Below are 12,070 nucleotides of genomic sequence, written 5' to 3' on the forward strand. Positions count from 1 at the left end.
ATGGTGTAGTGGTCAGGAAGGAGAGCTTGACAGAATTATGGTAATTACACAATATGAAATTAAAAAAAAATAGAGGAAGTTACAAAACTCTCCTGAATGTTTACTATCCAGTCTCCATTCACTAGAGAGTATGTAGCAAAATGACCATTTTCATTTTCTTGAACCAATGCACTGTATACATGCAGTATAAATAACATGTTGGGAAGTAAGTGGGAGACACTGATAACTCCTGTCAATGATTTTTATTTTAATTATACCAGATTAGTAAGACATGTACAGCTACCTGGAAAATCCAGGGGTATCCTAGTCAGTAAAACATGCAATCAGAATTATCACTGAAGTAATGGAATGAAGGACAAACCAGCCAGGTATAAATGGTACAGGACTCCTCATTGGTAAAAGTGGCATAAACTCCAGAGCTTCACTGTGCTTGTCTGCTGAAGGTTAACAAGGGCTTTTTCTTCACCACAGATGGACTCGTCTACACTGGCAATTTACAGCGCTGCAACTTTCTCACTCGGGGTGTGAAAACACACACCCTGGGGCACAGCAAGTTTCAGCACTGTAAAGCAGTGTAGACAGTGCACCAGCAGTGGGAGCCATGCTCCCAGCACTAGTAGCTATGCCCCTTGTTGAGGTGGAGTTTTTTTAGAGCTCTCCCACCACTCTGCCGTGACCACACAAGCCACGTTAAAGCACTGCAGTGTTGCCAGTGTAGACTAGCCCGAAGTTAGCTTAAGGTATAACTTGAGCATTGCCTCTAACTTGAGTTTCATCCACACACAAAACACTAATTCTAGTATGGTAGTGCTTTAAACTAGAGCTGGCTGATCCATCAGGAGATGTAGTCTAAAGCTCAAGTTAGCACAACTCATCAGCTGCTAGCACAACTACCCTATAGCATGGATGCAAGTGAGCTTTACTTGAGCAACCCTAGTCCTCCAATGCCTTCCCATAATTCCCCCAGACAGGGTCTCCCACAATTCACTGGAAATGTATTCCTAGAAGTCTTAGTGCCACACGCGAGTGAGTGGTGTACTGGCATAGATATGGGACCTCAAGTGTGATTTTGCAGTGAGGCTGCTCTCACTCAAGCTAGATTAACTCAAGAACGTGTAACTCAAGTTAACTCTGCAGTGAAGATTGATCATCAGACTCACAATGAAAATCAAGATGGTCAAGATTAAAGCAGAACAGGATGGCGTAAGAGAGACCAGGAGAAAGAGTGCATGTGTGTGCTAGGTTCAGAATTTGCCTTTTCCATTTTCACCAAAACTCTAAATTAAGGTTTTCTATTCTTGTGGCTATTAGGCATGAGTTTACCAGGGATTTACTGTATAAAATGACACAGTATAAAACTTGAACAAGATGCATTGTGCAGTGCAGATGTCCTTGCTCCGCAATTACTTTGACCTAACCAAACTTTAAAAGCAAAATCAGACTGCAATCACTCCAGTCACCACTGCTAATTGCAGAGGCTCCGATGAGCTAAACAAGGAGGAAGAATACACAGTGAGCAGTTGTAGGCCAACAACAAGTGAATCCATTGGAAACTCTTTGGTCCTGATTCTCTGCTCTGGTACACCAGTTTTAGGGTTTGCCTACACTAGGTATTTTTGCACCAGTGTACCTGCATTGATAGAGCTACCCTGTTGCAAACCTTCAGTATAGATATGATGCACCAGTAAAAGAGTGGCTTAGTGCAGCTTATCCCTGTTTGAAAGCCCTGTCAATGAAAGCCACTTTTTATATCGGTGTAGTAGATCTACACAAATGCCCAGCCTACACACAGAGACAAGGTGGATGAGGTAATATCTTTAATTGGGCCAACTTGTAAGAGAGACAACTTTCGAGATTACACAGAGCTCCATGTAAGCTTGAAAGCTTGTCTCTCTCATCAACAGAACTTAGTCCAATAAAAGATATTACCTCACCCACCTTTTCTCTCTAATATCCTGGGACTAGCACAGCTGCAATAACATTGCATGCAGCCTGCATATACACACACTTGAGCTTATTTAACTAAGAGTATGCGAGGGGACACTTAAATCAATTTAAACCTGGCTTATATTGATTTAGCTTAATTTGGTCACTAACCACCAAAGCTGAAGCAATATTAGCCAACTTAACAAAAAATTATTGAAAAGTTATTTTAATTAAACCAGTACAGCTTGTGTGTATAGATCACCCTAGGGTTTGTTCTACTCTATGTACATCAGTGTGTAAATCACTAGTATAGACAACTACTTATGCCAGTGTAAAACTGTTGTGAGGGAGTACAGAATCAAACCCTTTGTATCACTAGCTGGATTGCAAGCAGTAATCTAAAACATCCACATAGGTGCCCTTCTTGGTATCTGATAGAGTGACAGCAAAGCACTATCTGTAAACAGCACCTTTCACCCAAGGATCTCAAAAGCCCATTGCAAATAGAAACTATTAAAGCACTACTTAACAGTGTGATGTACCAACTGGTGGGGGGTCTATTTTGCACAAACTTCTAATAACTGCCTCAATCCTATGCCCATGAAGTTAATAACAGAACTCTCAGTTGCTTTAATGGAACAGGATAAGGCCACTTCACACTGGTAAAAATGGCTGACATTTTCCAAAAGCGTATAAGGCAGATGCCTAACTCCTACTGATTTGTAAACATCTTTGAAAATCCCTTGAAAAAACCCATCAAAAATTAAACTAAAATTAAAGACAGAAAATTAAAGAAAACAAAAGGAAGTGGATTTTTATTACATTGTATTAAAAAGTATAAATTTCAAAAAACAGTTATCAGTTGCCACTATTTTTAACAGGAACCTTAAGAGCAAAAGTTTAACAAATGAAGCTTGTTATTTCAGGGCAATCAAAACCTTGTTGATTCCTGGGCTTTGTGGCACAGAAGTGACTTGTGACTTCCTAAGATTTCCTTTTCCCTCTGGGAAAACAACACATTTCTACAAGGTTTCATGTGATTGCACAGATATTGTTTTAGTAGCAGAGGACTGTTCAGATACAGCTTTTCATTTTCTTATATTCATTTAGTTTTAGGAAGTGAGCAGTGTTTATTAATATTTCAAGCTAAAATAGTGTGTATGAGAGAGAGTGAGCTACAAAATTAGTGGAAACAAATGTTACAGTTCGAGCAAAATACTTACTCTGTGCCACTTTCGACCATCTGCGTTAGGAGAGAGATACCATCTAGATTTATAAACTCCTGGGCAAACGTAACATCCCGTGAGTAACTGGCTAAGTCTTTCAGTGCTTCTAATTTGGCATCCATACTAGAAGACTGGATCCTCTCATGGAGCTGCTGTGCATTTTGAGCCTCACCAGAGACAAAAGAGAAAAAAAAAACATTTAAAAAAACTCCTCAAACTCTTAGTTATAAATGTAATGTGTAAATGATATACTGGGGCTCCAAACTTCTCCAAATGGAACAGATTATTATGTGTATTGTGCTAGCACCCAAGAGCCCAGTCTTGGACCAGTATCCCTTTGTGCTGGGCACTGTAAAGAAACAAACAAACATTGAACAAAAAAACGACAGTCCATGGCCTAAAAAGCTTATGTACCCTTAATATGAAGTGTGATCCAAACAATAAAACTACCCCAGAAAGCAAAGTATACAAATGTAGTTTCTTTATAATTAGGACAACAGTTTTTTTCAATCTAAATTTACTCTATTCAATGCACTCTTCCATCACCTTTAAACAAAAATATATTATCCTACTCCAGATCTTATGCAGAGCGCACATGGTACTGATTTCTGTTTCCTCCGGTCCTTTCCTTACCTTTTTTCTTTTGCTTTTTCTCAGTTTTATATCCATAGTATTTGTATTTCCAAAGAATATGGAAACGATTTCCTCCTAAACTATATGATGCTATCACACATACATCATCTTATTCACTCAACTGAATCACATATTAAAAATATCCTGCCCATCAATGTTTAGCTCTCTGATGAGAAATAATGTGAAATCTGACAGGAACAGAAAACATAAAGAGCTAAAGGGATTTTTTTTAAATTAAATTGTCCAGAAGCCATGTAAATCTGTTTTGCATAGTTAAGCAAATACTTTAAAATACGTTAATCCCACATTTTCAGGCAATGCTCCCAGAATAACAATTACCTGAATACAATGTCCCAAATCTTCAGCTAATAGCTAACCAATCTTTCTGCTATTGATAGAGCCTTCCCTGCTGTACTCAGAGACTTGTAAAATTCAATTTCCTACAACACACTTATGTGCACTGACTGAAGCGTGAATCTGAAGCAGTAGACCATTAGGAAACTGAATTAGTGGTAAGGCCTGGCACAGTCACTCTCTTTGATATTATATTTGCACTAGGGAAAGTTGAATTTGTTCTGTCTGACAATTTCTTTGCTATGTAATAATTATTCTACACCAGCAAGGAAAATGGCTTTTCAGTAGGTGCTGTGAATATCCAGGATTGAATGTAAAAGTGAATATTTTTAAACCAGGAGAGATCGGAAATAATAAAAACCAATATGTACTTTATAAATAAGCTTCTATTCATTAATTTCAGAATATTTGATAAACATTAATAAATTAAACCTCTCAACATCCCCGCCCCCACAGATGAGTAAATGAAGGCACACACAGACGTTAAGTGATAAGTTCCAGAGTGGTAGCCGTGTTAGTCGATATCAGCAAAAACAACGAGGAATCCTTGTGGCACCTTAGAAACTAACAAATTTATTTGGGCATAAGCTTTCATGGGCTAAAACCCACTTCATTAGATGCATGGAGTGGCTAAATAGACCCCCAGTGGATCGATCACCACAGCGTTGATCCACAGTAAGTATAGACGTACCCTTAGCTACAGTGCTTAGGGGTGTGCAAAACTCACACCCCTGGGTACTGCAGTTATGACAACCTAAACCCCTGGCACAGACTGGCTAAGTTGACAGAAGCATTCTTCCGTTGACCTAGCTACTGTTGCTTGGAGAAGTGGAGTTACTACAGTGAAGGAAATACCCCTGCTGTCACTGTAATATGCATATGCACTACAGAGTTACAACAGCACACCTCTGCAACTGTGGCTATGCTACAGCAACTCCCATAATGTAGATAAGCCCCCGGTCTCCGTGACTGTTACATCTGGGAAGGATGACTAGCTGCCAGCATGGAAGTTTTGCAAAACATTAATATTTCTCAGAATAAATTTTACCTCCATGAGTTGTTACCCACTCTAGAATGGACATTTTGGAGGGTTTTCAAAAGTACTACGTCAGCTCAGCTGAAGTCACTTTGAAAATGGTTTCAAGGACATCATTAAGCATGTTATTGAAACAAACAACCCCCAAAATCTATTTAGAAGACCTTCACTATTGCTGTGCAAAGAAAGTCACAGACTAGGATGTTAGGGTCCCATCTACATAGATATAACCAACACATTTGACAAGGATCATTAAAGGCAGTTACAAGACAGGTCAGTTGGTTGTGTGAATGGGGCTAGATGATGTCATAACCGTGCGTTAGTAAGAGTGGAGATCTAGGCTAATAGTCCATCTACACTGCAAAACTACTATGTTGGGGGATCACATGGTAACTTGATAATGTCCTGATCATGTTTTTTTATGACAGTTTGGTCTTGCCTGTGTGGATAGGACCAAAAACAGTTACAGAAATTTGCTGCAGCCTCATAAAGGCCAAGTTTTGCCACTGACTACAGTGGGGTCAAGATTTCACCCACGGCTGTAATAGTTCTATAACATGGTTGCAATATAGTTTGGTCCTTTCTACACAGGCTAGCCAAATGATGTAACCGAGCTATGATATAATAGCACTTAAACTCAGTTTTGCCTCTGTAGATGGGAACTTACTCATGTCCTCGACTACATTTGTCTACCCTAATGTTAATGCTATACCAGCACTAGTGTCAGGACCGGCTCCAGGCACCAGCTTAGCAAGTAGGTTCTTGGGGTGGCCACTCCGGAGAAGGGCGGCACGTCCAGGTATTCGGCAGCAATTCGGTGAATGGTCCCTCACTCCCACTAGGAGCGAAGGACCTCCCGCTGAATTGCCACAGATTGCAATCGTGACTTCTCTTTTTTATTATTTTTTTGGGCTGCTTGGGGAGGGCAAAACAACTGGAGCCGGCCCTGAGTAGTGCAACAGCAAAACATTTCCTGAAAAATGAATGTGGACAAGGCTTAATAGGCCAAAGGTCAAAGTTTCTAGGCAGTGGTGCCTATGGTATGTAAAGCAACCCCCTGGAAGTCTGTGCATCCAGAAACCTGCATTCTTTCTGCCATCTGACGAGAGAAGAACTGGTACAGGCAGATAAGTTCTTGATTAGAAAATAAATATTTTTCTTAGCAAAAATATTGGTAATTGTCTCATGTGGCATTTGGCCAAATGTAATGTTGGCGATTGGCATTACGTGCCACATGGATGAAAATACTGCTGCACTGAATAACACGTAGTCCTCAAAAATCTCCTAGTTCTTGTTGTCATAGTGCTCATATGTGCTCTTACAGAATGCATGGTCTTGCTGAACAATGCATTAAAATGACACCCAGATGATGCATGCTGATTGGTTACCAGGGTGTTCTTTTAATGATTTATAATTCATCAGTGGATGGACAGTAGAGAGCATTGCTCATTAAAGAACTGTAAAGTTGGCTGCCACATATCTGTTCTTATTAAAATATGATCCATGTAGGAATAAAAAATAAAACCCTTTTGAGAAATATGGGGGGAATTAGCCAGAACACTGCTGTTCCAGTAAAGTAAGGGTTGTATTAAAAGCTCTCCAGTTTAGAAGAGGAGGAAGCAGAGGAGGAGAACAGGAAGCTTGTAAAATGCACTCTGTCAAAGCTGGAGTATTTCATAAGGCCCTCAAGAAGCCTAAACTATCCATCTAGTTTTGTGGAAAGGCCAGCCAGGATAGGTAGGCTGCACTGTCTGAACTGCAGTCCTTGAAAGCAGAGACCGCTTGACAGGATTGTCAGCTTTAAAAGAAAAAAGAAATGATCTAAATCCAAGATGGGAATTTGCATAGAAAACCCATCAACCCTTTGGTTAGGAACTCCTACAAAGGGTTCTGCTGACTGCTACGGAAAAACTAGCCACTGTACACTGGCTAAGTATTCCTTCTGGCAGAGGAGAATACTTCACAGCCTGTATCTTTAAACTTTCCAAACAATTAACACACATACTTAGGCCCTGTCTACCCTGGCAAGTTTCTGCACAGTAAAACAGCTTTCTGCGGTGTAACTCCCGAGGTGGACACACTGCCAAGCCCCTTAGTGTGCAGAAACGGCGTAGCTGCAGCGCTGTAAAAAAATCCACCCAACGAGCGGCGTACAGCTTTCTGTACCAGGGGTACAGCACTGTGGTGTCAGTGTAGACACCATGGTAAAATAGCACTGTGATTGGCATCTGGGAGGTGTCCCACAATGCCTCTCTGGTCATCGGTTTGAACTCTATGGCCCTCCCTGAGGTGACCAATCATCCCCACCCCATAAATTCCTTTGGAATTTTGAAAGTCTCCTTCCTGTTTGCTCAGTGATGCGTTCAGTGGTCTCAGCACATCTTTCCAGGTGGGCATGCCTACTTCACACACCAGGCAAGCTACTGGACCTCATCGGCATATGGGGAAAGGAGGCTGTCCAGTCCCAGCTGCACTCCAGCCGTAGGAATTATGGTACCTACAGACAGATTTCACGATGCAAGATAGAAAGGGGCCATGACCGGGACACACTGCAGCGCAAGGTCAAAGTGAAGGAGCTGTAGAACACCTACCACAAGGTGCAGGAGGCAAACCACCGCTCCGGTGCTGCACTCACCAGCTGCCGGTTCTACACAGAGCTGGACACAATACTCAGTGGCGACCCCCACCTCCACTGCAAAGACCACTGTGGATACTCTCGTGTGCCAGTCAAGAGTGGACCAAGCCAGAAGGAGGAAATCTTGGATGAGGATGTGAAGGGGGACCCAGAGGCAGAGGATGACTACCCTGGAGGAGGCTAGCCAGTCACAGCTGTCAGAGCTTGGCAAAGCGCAAATAGGAAAGGATGCCCCTAGTAACTGGATTTGATTTTGTGACTCACTGAAGCAAGTTGTTGGGGGTAGAAGGGTTGCAGAAAGCAGTCTTGTCTCTGTATGATGCATGTACCACCACATGCCTAGTTTGAGTGGTGGAACAGGCTGTTGATTGACTCCCTCACTTCACAGGAATCTGCTTCAGAGATCTCCAGGAAACTCTACTAGAGATACTGGACCATCCACTGTCGCAGGTTCTTTGGCAGAGCTGTTTTGTTTCTTGCCCCATTAATGGTAACTTTCCCATGCCACTATGCCACCATGGTTGGGGGAGGAAGAGGGGAAACCATTGTTGCACACAGGCGAGCCGCATAGAGCCAGGGCGGAATCCGCAGTCTTGGAGAAGACTCTTCCTTGATTCTCTGCTCACCCTCAGCAGCGAAACCCCCCTTCACCTTCCCACAACTCTTAGCGGCAGAAGACGAAGAATTGCTCTGTGGAATGGCTGCCCAGAGTGCACCGCTCCCAACACCATTGCAAGTGCTGCAAGTGTGAACACTCTATTGCGCAGGCAGCTGACAGTGTGAACACACAACAGGAGTTTCCCTTCAGCACTCTCTGAATGGCGCTGTAACTCCTGGCGCTGTAACACTGCCAGTGTAGACATACCCTAAGGAGGTTGCAGAAATTCTGAATCCAGACAGACATTCTCAAACATTAATGCACTCTGGGTGAAATCCTGACCCTACCGGCTTCGACAGCAAAACTCTCATTGATTAAGCTCTTCAGGGCAGGGACTCTTTTTGTTCTTTACAATGCGCAGCACAATGGAGTCCTGGTCCACGACTGGAACTCCTAGACATTAAAGTAATACAAATAATAATAATGGCAAAAATCCCATTGACTTCAATAGGGCCAGGATTTTATTCTTTGTCTTTTACGACATAACTTAAGAAACATATCACGAAATACAAGGTAGTGTACATATTTCAGCTTGCCAAGCAGATACATTAATCATATCATTCCCATTGGTATAAACAAAATCAGAATGTCTAATCCCCCTAGAATAACAATGTGCACAGACCATTAAGAATTAATCTAGAGTATTTTACACCAATAAAACCAAGGAAATTCAGTGTTTAGGCTGCAACTTCCTCCATAACACAACCCCATCATACTCCAGAAAACAGTGGATGATTGGACATGCTATATAATCTGCATTATATGCAAACAAAATCCAACAAACCACGTGAGACCAATCAACATTCTACTTCAATTAAGCAATGAAATTCAACTGAAGGCTGCATGGGCAAATGGTTACCATTTTTATAATAATATTTAGTAATTAGAACTTATATATGCAAAGCCCTGTACAAACATAATCCACAAAAGAGCTCTGTGAAGGATCAATAATAGTCATTTAAAGATAACAGACCTGTGAGAAGAGAATATACTGGTCCAAAGCTACAAAGTGAGTCAGTGGTAAAAGAAGTTTGTGTGCATTCAGTAGCTATCTATTAAAATTTTAGAAACACACACAATCTAAGGGCTTGGTTTTAGGTTTTTCGGTTATACTTACTATTTATAACATCACCTTGGAAACTTGAAAAATGAAACTTTTACTCTTATCCTAAAATAGCTTCTCCCTTCATCTCATGCAGAAAAACACACCAAAGTAGCTCATTATTTACTATTACAGGATTATACAGGACTGCTGATTAGTTTTTTTTTTGTAAATATTTAATTCATAATTAAAAGATACCAATGATTACAAACTTGGGCTCTAATGAGTAGCCCCAGTAAAGTTAAGTTTAGTGTTTGCAAGATCAGGGCCTCAGGGTCTTATCCTCAGCATTTTCCTCATTGAAAACATTGGGCCTATATGCATAAGCAAGGACAAGAGATGGTCAAAAAAAGATCGACAATCTCTTTTTTGTGTGTACAATAATGTGGTCTAGACACCCCAAGGGGAAAACAGGTGGTCTGAACCCCAAAGAATATGCAGCTGGATCAACTGGTTGTATACCACGTTATTGTGTATAAACATATATCAAGTAATGTCTTTCATGAAAACTTGCAATGTTCCGACTTTGATGGTCGCCAGGAGATGGCTATACAATTTACACTTATAAACATATGTATGTACATATGTGTAGAAAATTTTAATTGTAATCATGGTGCAACTGCAGCTCCACCTCACACTAGCCACGGGAAGCAATCAGGCAGGGAGGGGCACCTCCCAGGCTAACTGTTTACATGAAAATAACTCCAAGCACCTAGCGTTGTACAACCAAGGGAAAGGCAATGATGGACCATTAAAGTTAATGGAAAGACATAGAAACGGAAAAGAAAACCCCAGGCCTTGGCTACACTCACACTTTATAGCGCTGCAACTGGGGTTTGAAAAAACACCCCCCTGAGCGCTGCAAGATACAGCGCTGTAAAGCCTCAGTGTAATCAGGGCAGCAGCACTGGGAGCGCGGTTCCCAGCACTGCACGCTACACCCGTAAGGGATGTGGTTTACATGCAGCGCTGGGAGAGCTCTCTCCCAGCGCTGCCGCTCTGACTACACTCACACTTCAAAGCGCTGCCGGGGCAGCGCTTTGAAATTCCAAATGTAGCCATACCCTCAGTCTTGGGCCTTGGCTACAGCATGAGTTACAGCGCAATAAAGCAGCCCTGGGCGCCCTCGCTCACTCTCCATCCACACTGGCAAGGCATGTAGAGCGCTCTGACTCCGCAGCTACAGTGCTGCTGGTACTCCACCTCGGCAAGTGGAATAACGTTTGCTGCTTCCCCGCTGGAATGCTGTGGCGCCAGTGTGAACAAAGTGTTGCATTACTGTGCCGTGATCAGCCTCCGGAAACATCCCATAATCCCCTTAAGTCAAGTGGCCACTCTTGTCATTGTTGTGAAATCGGCTGCAGGCAGGGCTGGCATTTCCATTTAGGCGACCGCCACGATTTGGGGAGGCGGCATTTTGCCGCCCTCGGCAGCAATTTGGTGGCGGGGGGTCCTTCCACGCTCTGGGACGGTGGTGGCTATTTTGCAGCGGGTCCTTCACTCGCTCCGGGACCTGCCGCCAAAGTGCCCCAAAGACCGGGAGCGCGGAAGGACCTCCGCGCTGCAGAATTGCCACCAACGACCGGGAGCGCGGAAGGACCCCTACCTCAGGCGCCAAAAACCCTGGCACCGCTCCTGGCTGCAGGAATGTGGCGGAACAGGCTGTTGATTGACTCCCTCACGTCAAGGGAATCTGGACAGAATGCAGCACTTTCCCTACTACGCTCTATGAAGGCAGCTTTAACTCACAGCGCTCTACATCTGCAAGTGTAGCCATGCCCTTGGAAAACTAAGGAAAGAGGCAGTTTCCCTCTCTCTGTATCCATAGTTCCAGAGAAAGAAAAAAAATGGCAAACCTTGTGAAAAGAGAAGGGGTTTATTACGTGAGAAGGCTATTCAGAAACAGAAGGCCAGCATCTAAGCAGGGTACTGTCCATGAAACACTGGACACCACTACAACAGAGGGCACTCTGGAAAACTATTAAGAGGCAATGGGTAACTTGTTTTAGAGAAGGGAATTTAGCTTATATAGATGTGTGAAGACTGAGATTGTGTGTTTATGGTTACAGTCTGTGTAACTTGTATTTGCTTTTTCTTACTATTTCATCTTTGAATCTGTGATCTTTCTATTATATAAACTTTTTGTTTAGTTTTACTCTACGCAGGTCTCTGTTGTGCAGGCTTGGTGGAGTGTGCAGCCCCAAGTGGACTGATAACTGGGGGCAAGTTTCACTCCTTTAGGGTGATGAACCAGAAGGGAAAAGTCCAAGTGTCCGGTAGTTAAGAATTTAAGGGAAAGATCTGGGAAGACTCAGGACCAGAAGAGCTATTGAGGTCATCTTGAAATAAGTAACTAGGTGGGTGGAAGCCATGGGGAAACCTTTATGTCTGTAGGCTGGCTACTCATGTCAGAGCTCTGAGCCACAGTTGCATAGCATTAAGGCACCCAAAGTTACAGGGCAGGTGATGGTCTGGGTGAACCCCAAAATATCACAACATG

At 42.7% G+C, this 12,070-nt stretch overlaps 1 protein-coding gene across 1 annotated transcript in view; it reads right to left on the minus strand.

Annotated features, from left to right (window-relative positions):
• The window catches only part of LOC127044633 (engulfment and cell motility protein 1), a 305,086-nt gene that overhangs the window by 157,808 nt on the left and 135,208 nt on the right, over window positions 1-12,070 (minus strand). Inside the window, exon 6 of the mRNA XM_050939721.1 lies at window positions 3,150-3,319. Within this exon, the coding sequence (XP_050795678.1) occupies window positions 3,150-3,319 (170 nt within the window). The remainder of the gene's footprint in view (window positions 1-3,149; window positions 3,320-12,070) is intronic.

The sequence above is a fragment of the Gopherus flavomarginatus genome, chromosome 2 (assembly GCF_025201925.1).
Source record: "Gopherus flavomarginatus isolate rGopFla2 chromosome 2, rGopFla2.mat.asm, whole genome shotgun sequence".
Lineage (NCBI taxonomy): Eukaryota > Metazoa > Chordata > Testudines > Testudinidae > Gopherus > Gopherus flavomarginatus.